Here is a 20530-nt window from a genome sequence, read left to right as displayed (position 1 = left end):
AACTCTTATGATACTTTAACTCATTTTATGATATAATTCTTATTACACTGTTTCCTATTATTATATTACAACCACAGTTACTCTGTAGCTCATATTATACAGTAACGTATTACACTGTGCAAAGCCCAGTATCAGTAGCAAGCGAGTAAAAAACAGCTAATGTGTTTGAACACCAACGTGACCGCACATCTTACCAGCTGAACCAGCACCAGGTATGCCCAGACCAACATGGTATTTGTGGTTAGCATGTTTCACTTATATCAAGTCAAGCAACTGGATGTAGCCTCTGCACAGCTGCTGCTTGCAAGTGAATATTTAGTCCCTCATGTTAATTCTAACCTCTGACAATTACTCAGGGGTTACAGAAAGGGTTTAATTACAATTAACTAGTAACACTGAATAGTGGCAATAAACCATGAGTTTCAACAACTGCAAATGCCTTTAATATATATACGTGTTCCGAATTTGTTCCAAGTTTTTCAAATGCCACTTTTGATACAGAAATATAAAGAAGCCAACCTGTTTCACTACAGTTTTTATCAATAAGCTGTGGTGTGTACAATAAGGTACAGTCTGCTCTAGCTGTCTCAATTGTGGGTGACTGAGCACTGAATAGGAGTCTTTGTGTTCCAGTGCTAACAACGTCTTTCCTACTTCAGTTGAAGCCTCGCTTTGAGACACTTTTGATTTATCTGTAATAATAACTGTTTATACAAAAAGAAAACAGCATTCAGTTTTTGCCCAATGATTACATAAAATGCAAAAAGTAGAAGAAATTCAAAAGAATCCATTGCTCTGATTAATTACTGATTTTATTATTGATTATTATTTTTAATGAATGAAACAACTGACACTTCATCAATATCTACAGCAACAACAATGAAATATTTACATTCTCCTCTACAATAATAAGAATCAGATAAGCACTTCCTAGAAATACCAGTCATGACAGTGTCATCTTAATTTAGCTTATACAAAACTTTTAAATATGCTGATATATATAAAAAACAAAACAAAATATTCTGTGTTATTGAGCTGAAATGCGGTTGCTACACCAAGAAGAGCTTTTTATAATACAACACAACTATTACAGAAATTTCTCAGCCCCAGCTACAATCTCAGAGGCCTGGACATGTCCAAAGGTCCACGGCTAAGCTTGAATATCGGTGCATGTTGAATAACAGTGTTATAGACTACACACATGGCCTACGGCTCGGTGCTATAGTCTACTCACACAGTCTACTGCCCAGTGGCATAGTCTACACTAGTGTTATCCCATCTTCAGTCCTGAAGGTACCAGCTGCACTGTGCAGTTTCCTGTTTTGAGCCAACATGCCTGATTAAAAAGGAATTGGGTCTAAGATAAGTAGAAGCTTAATCCAGTGGCCACTGTGTGTGAAGTTTTCTGTTATTTTAAAAAGTACAGGAATAGGCTTTAAAATGACGGTCCATGATAATCAATCAAATGCTACAGATGTCAACTAGTAATAACTACCAGTAATGATTATCCAATAGCTGATAGGAACTCTCCTTAGTCCTCTTTCAGTTGGCCCAGATGTCTCAATGATTGTGGTTCACTGCTTTGTGCAGGACTGAAGGTGAGAAAAACTGGCCTCCATACAGCCTTGTGTTGAAGCCTATGCATGCTCCCCCCACAGTCCAGTGTTGGTGCAGGGCTCCTCCAAGTTTACCAAGGTCTCCACATGGACTTGGAGCAGAAGCTGATGGGCAGGTCTCGAACATCTTGATTATCAGATGCCCCTTGGCCATGCTCGCTCGCGGTGTCCTCTCCGTCCGAGCTCAGGTCATCACTGGATGTCCCAGAGGGTGACAAGGACAGGTCAGATGAGCTTCCTCCACTCTCTGAATCACTGCAGGTGATTTCTCTGGGGGACTCGCTGTGCCAAAGGCCATAGTGACCGGGCTCGGACAGCAGATCAGTAAGCACATCCTGGAAACGCTCCTCACTATTCAGGGGCATGCACTCCAGCAGGTGGTTCAGCAAGTCTGCCGCCACGGCCGCATCGATGCCTGGACAGCTGGACACGAACGTATGGACCTCGTGCATGCACTGGATGTAGCCTGCAGCAAAGCGCTCGCTGGCCTCTCGGTTCATGCTGTCAGCTGCTGAGGTACAAAAATACAAACACAGGTCAGAATCCACAGTAATGCAAATTATGACAAGCCCCAAATATACATATATATATGAAAGTCACTTTTCTGTTCATTAACATAACTTTTGACAATTTGTTTCCCTTGTAAGTTAGTTAGTTAACATGTTGCTTGGCAATTAGCTAGCTCACCTTTAGACTGGCTCCCAAACAGCAGGAGAATAGTTTAAAATACTGCTCCTCATCTATAAAGCACTAAATTGGTTCAGACCAGCTTACATTTCTGATATGTTGGAGAAATACAGGCCTATTAGACTCCCCAAATCAGTAGAGATCTGCAGTATCTAGAACCAAAACTAACTAAAGCAGCTTTTAGCCATTTAAAGCTGCAAGTAATGTTGAAGGGCCTGCTTACTATTCATTAACAAATGTGCTTTCCAAATTGTTCAACTTCTGTAACTTTAGTGCTACTGTACTATATAATACTTCATTATTTAATTTCATTTTCTTTTATTTATTATTGTATTATTTTCTTTATACTGTTTTTTAATTGTCCTGTGTTATGTATATTTAATTTCTCTGTAAAAAAAAAAACTCTTTTGTGTTGACTCTGTTTAGAAATAAACTTGCCTTGATGTTTATGTAAGTTAGCATGTTTAGCTAGTTATGGTTAGTTCGCTCACCTTTAGCTCTGTTCTGTAGGATACTCTCCACACGTTTAACAGTCATTTCCAGCACCTCTGCGTTCTCCATCTTGGTTTGAGCCTGAGGATGACAGACAACAAACGTCAGTCAGTTAGTTAATCAGCTAGTTTTGTGTTTATTCAGCAGGAGCTTCTAAAACTCGTGTTGGAGTGGATGAAGTCAGGCTCACTTACGTCCGAGTCCGCTAGCAGGATCCTGAGCTCCTGTAAACTTTCGTTGATGCGGGCTCTCCGCTTTTTCTCCACCAGCGGCTTTCTCGTCTACACACAAAAACAGGGGGAGAGAACAGGCTGCTGAGAACTGTACAGGCCCACAGGCAGGAGGGAAAGTTTGTGAGAAGTCTGTTAGATAGGCTATAGCTAAGTTTCCTCACCTTTCTGTCTCCTCTGATGTTGTAGCAGTCCTCCTCGCTCCTGCCCGGTCCGCTCCTGCTGTTGCGAGAGGCCGGGGCCATGTTTACTGTGATCCTGAAGCAGTGGAACAGGGTCTCCTCCTCCGCCGTTACAGCTCCTCTCAATGGGGGCAGATGGTCGGCGAGCTCAGGCTGGAACAAAAGCGAGCTCCAAACACTCTGCGCTAACGAGCCGGGCGGGTATTGTAGGCAGGGGGAGAGGGAGCCAGGGGCATTTATGGGCTCTGATTTACATGTGAATGAGGAGCGGGGCGCTGCGCGGACAGGTGACGGAGGACTCCGGGGAGCGGCGGCCAATCAGCGGCCGCGCCTTTGTCTGGCCTTTGTAAACCAACCCGCCCTGAGCAGAGCCGCTGCTGCTGCTGCTCACTGCTGCCAGTGTATACAATAGTACAGCAGCACTCTGTGTACTTACTACACACACATACACACATATACACACACAGTACTGTACTACACACACACAGCACTGTATTACACACATATATTTACAAACAATACTGTACTACATAAACACTACATACACACACACTACATACACACACACTACATACACACACATACAGTAGCAATGTACTACACACACACACATATACACACAGCAGCACTACTACACACACAGCACTGTGCTACACACACACATATACACAGTACTGTACTAGACACAGACAGTACTGTACTAGACACACACAGTACTGTACTACATACACACACAACAGCACTGTTCTACACACACACAGCAACATATATGCTGTTTATTGGTTATTTCTAGGTGTAAAGTTTACTGACTAACTGATAATAAAATACTGTTTAATGATTATAATACCTCTGGGTAATATTAACTGATTGTAACATATACTTTTTGCTGATTGTAAGATATATTGTTTAGTGATTATAATACCTCAGGGAAACATGAACTGATAACATACACCATTTAGTGATTATTATACCTTACTGTAATATTAACTGATTATAACATTTACTGTTTAATTATTATAATACCTCAGGGAAACATTAACTAATTATAACATGCACTGTTTAGTGATTATAATACCTCATGGTAATATTAACTGATTATAACAGTTACAGTTTAATAATTATAATACCTCAGGGAAATATTAACTGATTATAACATATACTGTTTACTGATTATAATACCTCAGGGTAATAGTAACTGCTTATAACATAGTGTTTATTGTTTATTCTTCAGTTAAATGTTGACTGGATATATTAGTTCCTCAGGGTAATGTTAACTGATCACAGCATTTAGGGTCAGTTTCCCAGACAGGGATTAAGCCTAGTTGTAGAATATATTTTCCTTTCAAACACCATTTAAAATTGCTGTGTAGCCCAAGATTTAAACCCTGTCTAGGAAACTACTCCATACTGTTTACTGACTACAGCACCTCAGAGTAATGTAAAGTAATTATTACAGGTTGAATGTGCAAATACAAATGTAAACACATGGTGGACAACACATTTTTAAATTAAGATCATATGTTGAATTTCATAAAGCTGGTTTACTTTTTATTTTATAATTAAAATATCTTCGAGACTAGTATATGTAAAAATGCTCTTTTCTGATTGGCTGCCCTGTATTGTGCCTCATTCAAAAAGTAGTCCATCATGAATCAGTAATCATAACTGTAGCTTGGATGGGCGGAGCTAATCTGGTCTAGGCAGAACAGGCAGATATATATAGCTGTCTGATACAGATCTGTAAGATGCTCCTTATTTCACAAATGTTTCTGTGGCTGAACACAAACAAACCCTGACGGCAATCTTTAATATTTAGTGAAAAGCCTTCAGAGCAACAAAAATGAGCATCTGTCACTCAAATCACTACTACTATTACTACTAATAATACATTAAAAACTAAATGTTTTAAGTTATTTAGACATGTCGTCTTAGCCAGTAATAACAGTGCCAGGCCTTGATTTTCATTAGTTAAAACAGACAATAGATTTGATCCTACAAAAGATTAAAACAGGCCTCCAGGATGTTCCTGTGAATGACCTATCAGACAAGCACATTAACAGTAAGGCCATATCAAAGCCAGATCCACGGATTACATTTCACAGGTATTTCTCAGCTTTCCTTAATAAGAGTATCACCTGTAATCAGTTTATTTTCCCTAGTCTGCATTTAGACTAATATTAATACAAAGAAACTAACAGGCAGGATGAATTTGTGTATTTGTAATAATAACTGCTAAAATATGAAATTCATCTATATTAAAAAAAAAAAAAAGTAATTTAATGACGTAGACTTATATTTCGTATGGTTCATATTTGGCACACAGCTTCAGAGGTTAGGTAATCTTCACAAAAAAGATCTGATTTGAGATAATCTGTAACTCCGGACTGTTAGTGAGAATAGATTAAACTCAGATCTAAGGGTTTGAAGTGTATCTACAGTAGACTGTAGCTCAGTTTCTGAAGCCTGGTTAAGCGCGCCCCCTGCTGGTGCCTTTTTACACTGCATCTTTGAGTAGCAGCATTCTGTTTTACATCCTATATTCTGTATTACATGCTTTGTAGCAGCATTTTTATGTTTATTAATTGTGTTTATAATTTACTGGTACATTTACTGAATATAATAATTTAGTGCATTTTGTCTGACTATAATAACTTAAGGTAATGTGTACTGGCTACTAACCCTAAAAAAGTTTCATATTACTGACCATAACAGGGTAAAGCTGACTATTTCCTGTTTATTGACTGTAATGCATCAAGGTAATGTATACTAACTATAATATTTTAGGTAAATATTTACTGACTACAATACTTTTGGTTCAGGTTTATATAGGACTATAATATAGGACTTATACCTTAGGGTAATGTTTACAGAATATAATAACACACAGTAATGTTCACTCATTATAATACCGCAGGGTATTATTTACTGACAACAATACCTTAGGGCAGGGGTGTCAAACTCATTTTGGCCGAGGGCCACATTGGCATATTGGCTGTCCTCCGAGGGCCAGATGTAACTTATAAATATAAGAAAATGTAACCAAATGTAATATATGTAAATGAATGTAATTACTCCTTAATGTTAAATAACTCTCAATATATTATTTATTCAATCAAATATTACAGTTGCATGGAAAAAATGTTTGCTTGTTGCTCTATTAACATAAATCCTGTTATGAAATCCAAAAACTCCATCAATCAAGAACGAAACTATACAAGTGAATAGAAATGACATAAAATACAAGTTATATTAACTTTGATCAAAACGTTTGATACTGAAAAGAGGCTTAATAAATATAAAATCAAAAATTGTGAGCTGTGACAGATTTAGCATTTCCTCATCCAACCACTAGTGGGAGCTGCAGCAGCCCAAGCCCACAGTCTTTACTGAGTCAGAGCTACAGCCCAGCCACGGGCTACAGGATTTTAAGTTCTTCTGTGTATGAAATAAAATAACCCCACTAACCGGATAATACAGCTCTCTACAGTTCATATTTCAGCCCAAGCAGCTAACAGCAGCAGTTTAGAGCAGCCATCCCGGAGTCACTGCTCGGATTACATTATAAACAGGTCAGTTAGCGCGCTGCTAACCTCAGGATGTTTATAACTACGGAGTTTAGAACACACCCCGGCTGCAAGGTTAGACTGTTGAAGGCTACTGGAGACTATTAAAGGCTATTGGAGGTTATTGAAAGGGTTATTGGGGGCAGAAATCAGTAAAGGCTGGTTAGATAAGTGATTCACCTCCTCGTCCTTTGCTGAGGTGAAACTGCGACTAGCGATGTCACAGTGATGTTTATTAACCTCATTAAAACAGATTTTATCAGCTATTGTCTTATAAATATTTACACATAATTTATATCTCTTCTAAAAAGCGTTTATTTTGGTCAGTAACACAAAATGCATACCGGTCTTTCGCCTTGAAGCACAGCCGTCCGTCTGCATCAACTTTTCTTTTTCTGGATATTATGGGATAAACATGTCTCAATTCCACCCGCGAAGTTACACCTTCCCTCCGGCAGGGTTTCCACATCAATGACTACACTGCCGTGTAGTGGCAGTAAGCCGTAACTTTGCGGGTAATACAATCGACAAGCATTGTGGGAAATGTATTTTTTGGTCAAAGAACGCTTCTGACCTATTTATTATAGACACTAAGATTTTACAAGCTCTCGCGGGCCACATAAAAAGACGTGGCGTGTGTTTGACACATGTGCCTTAGGGTAAATATTACTGACTATAGTACCTCACTGTAATATTTAAAAAATATAATAATTCAGGGTAATATTTATTGACTATAATAATAACAGGTAATGTTTACTGACTACACTAAAACCAGGTAGTGTTTTCTGACTATAATACTTCAGGATAATGTATACTAACTACAATGTTTTAGGTTAATATTTACTGATTACAATACATTTGGTTCATGTTTACTGACTAAAATGCCTCAGGGTAATGTTTATAGTATATAATATCTCGGGATAATGTTTAATGACTACAATAACACCATGTAATGTATACATACTATAAAACCTCAGGGTAATGTAATGTATACTAATTATAGTATTTTAGGCTAATATGTACTGACTACACTACTTTTGCTTCATGTATACCGACAATAATACCTTAGGGTAACGTTTATAAAATATATCTTGGGGTAATGTTTATTGATTACAATAACACCAGGTAATGTTAACTGACTATAATACCTCATGGTAATGTGTATATAATATAATATAATATAATATAATATATTGGGGTAATGTTTACAGACTATAGCATCTAATGATTATTTCTTGTAATATCCCAGTGCTGTTCTCAAATGATCTATTCTATAATTTAATACCTCAGGGTTATTTTTTCTGATGTGACATTGATTATTTATTGAAGGTAGTATCTTAATGTCATTTCTGCTGACTAAAAAATTATTATAATAGCCTATATCTAAACAATCAATGTTCATTGACTATATTAACTGTTTATGCTTATTAAATATAATACCCCAGGATCATGTTTACAGACTGATGTTTGCTGAATGTAATCTATGACTTTTATCTTATGGTTATTATATCTGTACTGAGAATAATGTTAGCTGTATTTTCATAACATAATGAAGTAATATTAGATAATGGTTTACTCTCTTTTCTCAGGGATGGGGTGGGCTGTGTGTGAGGATGCGCAACGTTAGCTCGATGTTCTCTATCTCTGTTAAACACGTGTTATGTGTCTGAATGAATGAATGGCGGATGAAGGACACAGATCATAACTGAGGCTCTGATAGTACAGGGATAATGATGGTGTGAATATTCATGGTTTTCTCGGGGTGTGAGATGAGCTGCAGTAGCAGCAGAAGTGTGTGTTCTGATTAGCTGGATGATGAGGGATCTCGCGGATTCGCGCCACCTCACAGAGATCATGCGTGATTAGTCCATATCTCCATATAAAGTGCTATTACATGTCAGGTTATTTATTGACTTCCGGAGAGCTGATGCAAATCAGAATGCGTAGTTGATCGTAAATGGCTAAAATAAGACTCGGAAGGCGCAACCATTTCAGGAGCATTTCAGCTTAAAAGCCCTGCCTGTGGAGCAAGAGTAGCAGAACACCACTAGGATAAATTACACCACCTAGATTTTAAATATTTCTACACTTTACACCTGATAAACAGTTATATAGTTAATAGTTGAATCGTTAAAATATATTTAAAAAACATATTACCTGAATTTTACATCGAAATTAAATTAGATTTGATTATTATTTATTGTCATTAAACAGTACAAATACATTTATTTGATGAAAATGAGAAATTACTAAAATAACAAAAAAAAAAAAAAATAGACCTCAAATAATGCAAAAAAAAAAAAAGTTCATATTCTTCTTGGCGTGTTCTCCTCCACCAGTCTTACACACTGCTTTTGGATAACTTTAACAAATTCAAGCTAATCATTCATATTTCTCTTGATTATATTCCAGAGGTTTTCAATTTGGTAAAATAAATAAAAAAAATCATTTTTAAACTGTTTTTTTTTTTCAGAGCGGTATATGCTGATATGCAATGTTACACATGTACAGGACCATTCTTTTTTTTTCATTTATTTTCTCTCTATATTCCCATATGTGTTGTCAGGCTTTTGTGTTTGATTTTTCAATTGCTCCCTGTGAATTTTGGAGTGGACTTTGGCCTGGTATAAAAATATTTTGATTCCTATTTTACAATTATCTCCGAAAAATATAATAAAAAGCTAAAGTAAGTACAATATAATGAAATGCAGTTATCATCTAACCAAAATTGTACATAAATTGTACACAATGAATATATATGGTTAATGTAGCTAATGTATACATTGCAGATATAAAACAAATAACTTAAAATTTAACTTTTAACATGCAAATTAGTGATATAGTTTACAGTTACAGGCAATTAAAAAAGTATGCACACATATTTTTCAGGATTTAATTTCTGTTAAGAACGTCTTGCTCTAATACAGCTAGACTGAATCACTGACACCCTCCTCTGCTATATCATGTAGGTCTGCACCTGCCTGGGGAAAACACTTTGACAGCCTTCTGTTATGGTGTTACATAATGAGTAATTTCTGAATGTTCTGTGCAGATCTGGCAGATACAGCTGTCCTTGGTATAATATCCACAACACTGGGCATATCCTTACAGCACTGTCCAGCACATTAATCACATGCAGTAGCCTATAAGTGCACACTGTATTTGAACAATTTCATCTAAACAAGTACATTTAATAAGTTAATTTCTGTACAAAATTGGTGAGGAACAAATACAGCATAGTCTATCAGGGGACTGACAGGGTTTTCATGTGTTGTTTGTTTTCAAGGGGTGACTTATTGCGGGATGTTGGAATTCTATATAAAGCATAACAATGACATAGGGATCTTTTTCAACTGTGTGTAGTGCATGAAACACTAAATTTTAAAATAGTGATGCACCAAATATTCTGCAACCTAAATTACTGTGCTTTGTTGATGTGTCAAAAAAAACATTTTTATACATTTTTAAACTGACAATAGCATCTGTGTTGAAAGTACTTCTGTGAAGGGTTTAAAAAAAGGTAGTTTTTTGTCAAAGATTTGGGTGGATATTTGATGTCCTTGTCTTTTGTTCTTGTAATCAGAAAGCTGTAAACAAAATAATACAAATAAACCAATGCTTTATTTTGGATTTTTTTTGTGTGTACTATTGAGTTTTATACTATTGAAAGTTTTTTGCTATGTATTTGTTTTGTTTTATCTCCCCTGGCTATGCTATTTGTTATTTTATTTATTTATTTTTTTTTTTCTTGATTTATGACAGATTAGCTCAAATAGTCTTAAAAAAGTACTTCTATTTGAATGTTCGTTTGTCTGCAGTAACAGTATTTCTCACAGTACACTGAATGTGGGCTACTCAACCCACCTGTGGCTTTATAACTGAACTTTTAGTTTAACTGAGTTTAATCTGTAGTAGAAGACTTTCTCTGATGTAACCTCTACTTTATTTCCAGAGCGGAATTTGTAGGTCTCTCTCTCTATAAAGCTGATAAGTTTATACAGGCTGGTATTTATAGCCGGCGGCTGGTGATTGGACGACTCTTAGTTTGAAATGTGGCGGAAGTGAGGGAATCCTCTTTAAGAGCGCTCTCGGTTAAGCGGCTCAGCACAATCGGGACACTGCGATCCCTACAGCTCTCAGAGAGAAACACAGAGAAAGAGAAAGAGAAAGAGAAAAGAAAGGAAATATGGTGAAGATATCCTTCCAGCAGGTGACGGCGCAGAAGCCTGAAAAGCTGAACGATGGAGAGAAAGAGGAGATTGTCATGTCTTTCCCTCAAGTGAGTATTAATTTATTTTTCCTTATTTTATACTTTTATTCCAACAGAGAAGCAGCTGACTGCCATCATAACAAAGGATGCATCCTTCGGTTATGGCTTTAGTCTTTGGTAAAATATATTAATATCTAAACAAATAATAGATCTGTAAAATCCTGTATTTTTTTAATAAAAAAAAATATTCGAAAAATATTTAAAACTTTTATTTTGTTAATTTTATGCATTTACATTTTTTTTGCGTAATATTTTTTATTACTATTTTTATATAATAAAATAAAATATATATGCTAAAATATGTGCTTTATTAGAAATAGAATATAACTTTAGCTGGCAAAGTACAGATAATTAACTTAATTAACTTTTTTCTTCTTTTTTGCAATTAATATTTGTTAAATTTATTTATTGTTAAACGTTTAAATGTAATAAATGAATTATAGCCCAACCGCTATTATTTGGCACCATAAATTATTATTAACAGTATTATATGGTTATATGCAGGTGCTGCGGTATTTTTGTTTATTCTTTTTTTTTCACTTCATTCTTAATAATATTATAGTTAACTTTACCAAGCAAAATGCATATACTTAACTATAACCTTGATTTTTTTTCCCTTTTTCCGATTATTTGTAAAAAATAATTAAACTTATTTTTAAATTCTACATTTAAACTTTTGTATTTTGTATTTGTATTTCTTATTACTTGGCATAATAACTGGTGAGTAGTATTTAAATAAAAATGCTGGTTATATTAGAAATAGTTGTTGTTTATTTTTTATTCGCTGTTAATATTATGTAACCTAGGTTAGCAGGCTAAGTGCAGATACCCCACAGCACTGCCTGCAACATCCTCCAAGGTTATTGCTACACAAACAGCCAGCAGCCAGTGCGCCTCACATACACCAGCTGGAGTCCTCTAGCTCTAACAGTAACTGGTCAGAAAGACACTTGCAGTGCTGCTGTTTAGCTAGATATAAATAAGTGCTCAGTGCTGGAATTTATAATGCAGTTCTTCAGTCTGTCTGGTGTCTCTAGTCGATGAAAGAACAGCGTGAACCCTGGTCTCCTCAGTGCACACTAGTGATGCTGCTGCCTGCACTGACATTACATCATTATCTGCAGCTATAGCCAGCCAGCTAATCCAGGCTATAGGCTATGTAGGTTTATGGAGGACAAAACGGCACTGTGTGTGCTTTGAACCTAACTGTGCTTTTACAGCACCTATTTAATTGTATTTTGTTTTATTGTATGTTTAAGGTGATATTTATGGTGTTTGTATAATTTGTAGGCATGGAAACTATGGAGGCAGATAGTAGTATAATGGATTATAATGGAGCTTGGTTCATATTTATTCATTTATTTATTTGTCTAATCAAATATGGGTGTAGAGTTTAGGAATATGACAATATTTCATCATATCATGATGAATTGTCATTGTGATAAATTATGCTCATCTCTACAAACATTTGATTACAATTATGTTTATGTATGCATAAATGCATACATACATTTGATTACAGAAGTTGTAATTAGTCCTATTTTATTGACTGGATGAAGGGCAACTTCGTAAAGCATTTTGACTGCCATGTCTTTAAATATTGTGATGCGATATTTGTACCATATCGCCCAGCCCTGTATGGGTGGCACATACATTTTTGAAAAGCTCTAATTTAATATTTTAATACGAATGGCCTCTCTCCTACCTAAATTGGACTCAATCTATCTCCACAGGATATCTTTTTTCTTTTTTTTTCCACAGCAGATTAAATTGGACTGCTTCTTTCAGCCGAGCTATTAATAGGCAACCTCATTGTTGGCATTGGCGTGCTTGATTTTGCCTGCCTGCAAGGTTCTTTGAAAAGGTATAATCCTGTCAATAAAGACTGGATTGGATTGGTGGGGGAGGACATGAATTAGTCCTGACTGCAGACTATCCATCTTAAATTATATAGCACACAGAAAGCATACTTTCTTTAACATTTTTCATTTTTTCTTATTCAGTTATTAAATGAATGAATGAAGCAGCGGAAATGACGTGGCTCCTTTTACCTTGATACTATAGGAGTGTTATTTTTGCTCCATATTCACAGATAGAGGGAGAATCTCTCACACAGGCTCCCACTCTCTCTGCCTTACGCAGCTAGAGAGGAGCTCTGTACAAATATGGGCCGTGGAAGTACAGTGTGTGACTGAATAGTACAGCTGCGTCAGATAGTGGCCCGGCCTGCTGGGCTGCCTGTAGTAGTGCAGTCGGCGTGGGCAGAGGCAGAATGGCTCCACGGCTGAGAGACCGGGGGCGGACTGATGGGCTGCTAACACTGACACCTCCTGAGCTGGGTGACTCATTTCTTGGCAGTTACATGGAAAAATATCCAGTTCGAAGCACAGAAGGAGAGAGAATGTGAAAATGTGTGCCACTAGAGCTGATCTGGTGTGATGCAAGAAAAGAAAGATAGTGGGTCTCCTATTGAAGACATTGAAGTAAAAGCACTTGGCAGGCCTGAATGAGCACTGAGGACTGTCTCGAGGATGCTCAGACCAGTGTGAGAAATCTTTACACGTGATGAGACAGAGTTGAATCAGTTTACTCGCGAGAATGCAGCAATCAATAAAATTACTCATGAAGGTGCCCAGATCAATTTTTAATTTGGCAGATGCCTTGCTTAGAATTCATTTGTGAAGATGCCTAGGTCAAACGCTGTAAGTCATGAGAACGCCTACTCTGACTGTGAGCTGTTGGCTCCACACCAAGTCTTTGGCCTAAGGCACACACTGTGTGTGGGCTTACTGAAGACATGAAGCACATCAAACTCATATTAAACACGAGAATGTGTATTTCCATGAAATAAATAAAAAAAATACCTACACTTAAAAGTAAAAGGCAACTGACAAAATCAAATAACTTTGTTATTTGCTTGTTTGAGGCAAAAATTGACCAATGATCGCCTTAATTTAACTGTATGCAGCCACACAGGTGGTGGAGGTTACAGAATGCAGTTACATAGTTTGAACACCAAAGGTCGCAGTTTACTTACACCACACCTGCCCTGTAGCCCATTCATATTAGTCTATCTAATGCACGCAGCCTCAGCTTAACCCAAACCCAAAGTGCCAATTTTCACTCCAGTGTGCAAATACTATCTAACAGAACGAATAGCACTCAATACTCACAATATTTCCTTACGAATTGCCCAATCAATATTATAACAATATAAAAGGCACAGAAAATAATGAATTAGCCAATACATTTCCAATGTAATGCTCTCTTATAAATGTTAAGCTGTGGAAAATGCTGTATGTAATATATATTAAAACATACAAAAATCCTATTACCATTATTAAAACATCACTATTACTGTTGCAAAGTATACAGGTATTAAATTACTTTCCATCCCTATGATGTTGTACTCTTCCACTCCTTCGAATGCCACTGATCCCAATCTAATCCGACCCTTTTTCCTTTCTTTCTTCCACCAGGACGAGCTGGTCCTTCCTCTCCGGCCTAAGAAGTCCCCAGTAAGCGGCATCTGCTGCCTGATCCTGGGCCTCGTCATCTTCATGTCTGGACTGATCATGGTGTCCGTCTATGTGTATCGCTACTACTTCACCCCTCAGGTGAGATTTGAAAAAACGCATAAGTTGAGTTCATATCAGGAGTTTATTTGAGATATTTTCTGCAAAATATTTTCTCCTACACGTTCTGAGGTTTGAAAAATAAAGAGAGAAGTGAGCTTTGAAGTGAAATCTAGTGACATTCTGTGCCGAACTAGTAAAAGCACATGCTGTCAATCACTCTCTTTCTTTTTCTGAGTTCTGAGTGATCAGCAGTGGCACGCTCTGTCTCTCGCCCTCCGCGTGTTCTTTTTAAAGACGTGTTCTGCTTCTTGTTCTCGCAGATCCCCGAGGACAGCCTGTTCCATTGTCGGGTGTTGTACGAGGACTCTGTGTATGCTCCGTTGCTAGGGAGACAAGAGCTGCAGGAGAATGTGGGCATTTACTTGGAGGAAAACTATGAGCAGATCAGCGTTCCTGTGCCTGACTTCGGGGGAAGCGACCCAGCTGATATCATCCACGACTTCCACAGGGTACGGGAGGAATCGATTAGCGATTGCTTGATTAACTCTCTATTTTTCTTTCTCTTGTATCAAATTTGACACATTCAGTTTTCAAATATGATATCTGCTTTAAAATCTACTTAACTAAAGCAATAAACTGATCTCTAAGAGCATGCTATGGTGCTCAATTTCTTAAAACACTCAAACTCAGAATGTTAGAGATAAATGTGTGGATCAGATCCAACCCCAGTACCCACCAAAATCAGTCCAGCATCACATTAAAGGGACCTTTCGTCCCTCTAGTGCCCCTTCCAGTGTATTGCAATGTTGTCCCTGCTCCCAGTCCATCTGACTCAACTTAAGAGCAATGTAGGGACTAGACATAGCCCTATTCTGGCCTGTAACTAACCTTTTACATACTACACTTCACTTTCTCACCCACACATCAGTTTCATAGACCCTAACACAGAGCCCTGTAGGACTCCACAAACACACAGTGCTCAACCAAACAGTAACTAAATAATGTATAGTATTTTCTGTAGTTCAAACATTAGAGGATTAACATTTTATATTTTATATATATAAAACTGTTGAGTTTCACTTATGTTATCACTAATTTGTGTGTGTTTTTTTCCCCCTCCTTCTCGTTAATGCAGGGCCTCACAGCCTATCACGACATTGCGTTGGATAAGTGCTACGTGATCGAGCTCAACACCACCATTGTCATGCCTCCCAGGAACCTGTGGGAGCTGCTTATGAATGTCAAGGTAACAGCTTTGCACCATTGTCGTGTTCTTTTTCTCTTGCTTTTTACATAACATCAGACCAAAAGATCTCACCTTGAGACTTCCTCCCTCTCTCCCTGAGTCACACCTTCTGTTCATTTGCTACCCCACTCCTTATATGGACTGTTTCCAGGGATAGGGATTATAGGAGAAGGGACATCTGCTTTTAAGGGAGGGGGTTTAATTTTTTTTCTACCTTGAGGAAGTAAAGCAAACATCTTAAAAGGGCAGTCTCACTTAAGTCTATTGCACGTCTAAAAGTATGAACAAAGTGACATTCTGTTGCTTCAGTGAGCAGAGCTGTGAATGGTACTGCTAATTATAACATAGGCACTTTAAATTGTTCTTCAAGAGAAGCAGAACCAGTTTTAGTTCCATAAAGAAACATATTTGTAATAAAGATGTAATAAAGTGATAGAGTTTACTACCTCTTTTCAAACTGCACAACGTTTTCCAGCTGAAAGATACAAGCTGTACAGGACTAGGATAGTCACTGATTTTATTACTAGTTAAACACACATATCTGTTATAAACATGGCTCTTTTTGAAAGCATTATCCACTGTGGCATCCCTCAAAGAACCATTTGAAAGATATTTTTGTTTATATATAAGATTTAAATTTTACACTGAGTAACAAACATGGGTAAAAATAAAGGCCAACATCTATCCAGGTGCATGTACAATGACAGTTGATGTATTAAGTAACTGTAACTCTCCCTGTGTTTGATCTTGTGCAGAGAGGAACGTACCTGCCTCAGACGTACCTGGTCCAGGAGGAGCTGATGGTGACCGGGCGGGTGAAGAACATGCGCCAGCTCGGCCCCTTCATCCACCGGCTATGCTACGGCAAAGAGACGTACAGGCTGAGACGCCGCAGTGCTCGCAGACGTGAGTACATCTGCTCCCATTCTGTGTCTCTGTGGGAAACAGCGTCTCGTCAAGTTCCTGCTAGGAGCTTGGCAGAACATTGGCACTGGCAGTACATTGTCCCTGTCAAATTGAAAACCTTGTAACTCCATTTGTGAACGCCAGCTGTCCTTTGCATTGTGTGAACATTTTCACGATGAACTGTTCCAAAACGATTGAACCACAGTTACTTGGAATACAGTCAGGAATAAATTATCCAATAGCTTAACTAAAGTAGTTAGGATCCCATTGGGCATCCAGAATGGTTTTTAAATATAATACATCTCTAGTACTGTACTGCTGTCTGTTCATCATGGATGGGCAAGGTAATATGGCCCTAATATTTCATCATTTTAAGAAAATACTACTGCAACAAAATAGACATTAAAGTTTTATTTAAAGTGTTTACTGAAATAAAACAGTTTCAAACAATGAGTAGAAAGTCTATTTTTCAAACAGTTCACAACAGCTTACCAAGAACACTCATTTTTGTATAAAATGACAATGATAATAATGATGTAGCAACTTAAATTACATAAATCATGTAACATATTAGTATCTGTTATCCTAATATGGATAAAAAAAATATGATATATGATATGATATATGATAAAAATGATATTGTGACCTATATAATATTGCACACCCCTAATTAAGAGCACCATTTCCTTCCCCTATAACTATTCTTACTATTTCAGAGATTTGAGAGTTAGATAGGATAATGAGGATATGCAAAATATCATATTTCCCTCTGTCTGTCTGTTCATTTATCATACTTGTCCCTATATCTACTGTATATATGGCCAAAACACATCTTAACAAATAACAAAATCCCATGTAAAATTCACAGTAGTTTAACCGCAGATAATATTACTTCATGCGTGACAAATATTGAATAACTCTCATTAAATTGATTCTGTGCGGAGGCACACGATGACCACGGGCAGTGAAAAATCGTTTCTAATGGTCAGCCGTGTGGGCAGCTACGTGACCAGCAGGAGACCTGTAATAAGAAAGCGTGACTTTCTCCAAACACTCGAAAAAGTGCAGAACTCAGAAGAAAAAACTGCAACCAATCACTTTCTGTACCTGTAAACTTCCTAATGATATTCTAGCCAATAAAATAAACTGTTCCGTGTCGCACGTAGACCGCCTCCATCCTAAACGAGGGGGCAGTGGCGGCACAAGAGGAAACCCGGCGCTGAATCAGTGAAGGCTGGTGCTGCGTAGTCCCCTTCCTAGTGCGTGCGTGCATGTGTGGGTGCACACTAACGCCATGCCATCCAGCGTGTGATTAATCCGTGTGTGCATGATTCACCAGCCCAGGCCTGGCCGAGCATCTCCAAGTAGGGCTCTGCACGGGAGGAGGAAGTGATGCGAGCGGTGGAGAGGGCGATGCGGCGTGGGAGCGCTAGCTTTTGGCTGGTGGAGGATTCTCCTCACTCTGTGACTGAGCTGCTGACAGCCTGAGTGACGTGCTTGGCTAGACAGCAGTTGTGCCACTGAGCCCAGGCGCTAAAATAAACCCATCCGCAGCTAAACTGAGCCTCCGCCACCTCTATTAATAGACCTAACGAATGGGGGAAAAACTCCACAAACTTTCTGTTTAGTGCATTCATCAATCCATCCATCCATCATTTCCTTTCTATCTTTTTGACTGTTTTGATCTTGTTTTTTCTTTTCTTCTTTCTCTTTTTTCTTTTTTTATGTCACTTTTATTTCCATGCTTTTTTCTTCCTTGACTTCTCTGTCTACTATTCAATTTTCCTTTTTCTCTTCTTCTTGTCATTGTTTGTTCCTTTCTTTTATTTTATTTACCATCTTTTACTCTTTCCTTCTTTCCCTTCTTCCTTTTCTGATTCTGCTTCTCCTCTCTCTTATTTTTTTCTTTAACTATTTGCCTTTTTCCTTTTATTTTCCTTCCTTACATTTTCCTTTCATCTTTTTCTCTTTGATTTTTTGTTTTTTTATCTATTTAGTTGCTTTTTTACTCTTCTCTTTCCATTACTTCAGGTCTCTATCTACTCTTTTCTTTTTAATTCTTCCTTTTTATGTCTTTACTTTATTTTTTGTCTCCCCCTTCCATATTCTCTTCCTCTCTATTCCTTTCTTTCATTCTTTACCTTTTAATTCAATTGAAGTCCCCTCTCTTTTTCTCTATGTATTATTTTATTTTTCCATATCTTTCTTTGTTTACTTCTTTCTTTATTTACTACTTATGTTCCTCTAAGACTCTAGCTTTCTCTGTGTGTCTTATCTGTAAAAATGAAAGCTTGTCTGGTATCCGTTCATCTGACTGATGACGTCTCCTCCTTCACAGGTATAGATAAGCGAGAGGTCAGGAAGTGCCACAGCATCCGTCACTTCGAGAACACGTTTGTGGTGGAGACTGTGATCTGTGACCGGGCCTAACCCCACCGTCCCGGGCCGTCTCTCCAACTCTACTGAGCAGAACCCAAACCCCGCCCCCCTGCGTTTAGCTTTCACTGCACTTTATAGCGCCTCTATTCTACTACTGTACATAAGTGTGTCCATTTAGTTACGTTACATTCAGTTTGCTGTTCTCTTTTTGTTTTTTCCTTTGGTTATGGATATTGATCTGTATATACTGACGATTAACCACTTACTGTATAGAATAACTGTTTAGTTTTGTTTGTCCCACTGAATGTGGGTAGGAGCCCTGAGATCGGAATATGAGGGACTGGTCTGCTACATGTTTGATAAATGTCTTGTCTTTCTTTGATTTAACTGTAAAACAGTATTGTAATGACTCCTCTCTCTCTCTCTGTTTTTTTAAACGTTTGAAACTGTGGCATGCACTATGCACTGACCTTCTTTCTTGTTTACTTGTTTGTTTGTTCTGGTTTTGTTTGTTGTTTAGTTTTTTTATTTTATTTCTTTGTCCATAAAATGGTGTTGTTTGTGCACTTCTTCTGAAGTTACCCTGTGTTAGATAAGAAATACAGAATTGGAAAATCGTCTTAATGCCAAATAAGTATACCTCATGTTGTACAAATATGAATTAATTGCCTGTTGTGTTAATTCAGTCGTTTTGATTTTGTGTTTTATGTAACTTCAAAGCAATATGAGCATGTAGAGTTTTCTTATCTTGGATTTCATATTTGAACATAAGCTGTTTTTTTTTTTTTCTTAAACTTTGTCCATTGCCATAGTGAACTGATACGTTTTGTCTCTGTGAATAAAGTTTATAGAAAAATTTTAATGACTACTAGGAATGAATTGGAATAGATGGCTTTTCAGCTGTCTTTTGGCTTGGGTTGATGGTCGGAATGTATAAGAAGACATTATCGTACTGTATTAAAACAACCCATTTGGATATATCATCCCACCTTCACCAACTTAAATAGGGTGCTGTATGTATAACAAATACACATGTTCAGTCTTTTCCTAAACATTTCTGTGGGATGTATCCAGTGTGTTTCCAGCTGTACACTGTTGATTGATGGAGATATAACTTACTAGGGCCTAATAGAGTCGCATTGCTGAGACTGTTCCATTTTGAATGTTATCCTTATACACACTTGCACCATTTCTGCACCATTACCACTTCTTTTCTACAAATGTTAGGAAATATCACATGGTTCTAGGGTCAGGAATGAAGTAGCTGCTATTGCAAGAGTTTCTGAAAGCTGCTCTGTGTGATGAGCCACATTCAGCATCTTCCTCTATGTAAATACTTTGCTTGTATTATGACTACTTGACAATAAACTTTTGAAAACTT

The 20530-nt window shown here is 37.4% G+C and overlaps 2 protein-coding genes across 2 annotated transcripts; one reads left to right on the top strand and one right to left on the bottom strand.

Moving 5' to 3' along the window:
• Positions 1-794: 794 nt before the first annotated feature.
• hes6 (hes family bHLH transcription factor 6) lies at positions 795-3509 on the bottom strand. Its single transcript, XM_007235564.4, has 4 exons — positions 3190-3509; positions 2990-3076; positions 2795-2876; positions 795-2127 (listed from the first exon to the last, which is right to left on the bottom strand). The coding sequence occupies exons 1-4, from the start codon at positions 3268-3270 to the stop codon at positions 1688-1690; spliced, it is 690 nt and encodes a 229-aa protein (XP_007235626.1). The 5' UTR covers positions 3271-3509; the 3' UTR covers positions 795-1687.
• Positions 3510-10862: 7353 nt separating this feature from the next.
• itm2cb (integral membrane protein 2Cb) lies at positions 10863-20530 on the top strand. The gene is made up of 6 exons (XM_007235566.4): positions 10863-11049; positions 14520-14657; positions 14939-15127; positions 15754-15864; positions 16620-16770; positions 19109-20530. The coding sequence occupies exons 1-6, from the start codon at positions 10957-10959 to the stop codon at positions 19198-19200; spliced, it is 774 nt and encodes a 257-aa protein (XP_007235628.1). The 5' UTR covers positions 10863-10956; the 3' UTR covers positions 19201-20530.

Source organism: Astyanax mexicanus, chromosome 4 (assembly GCF_023375975.1).
Source record: "Astyanax mexicanus isolate ESR-SI-001 chromosome 4, AstMex3_surface, whole genome shotgun sequence".
Classification (NCBI taxonomy): Eukaryota; Metazoa; Chordata; class Actinopteri; order Characiformes; family Acestrorhamphidae; genus Astyanax; species Astyanax mexicanus.
This window is presented reverse-complemented; position numbering and strand designations above follow the sequence as displayed.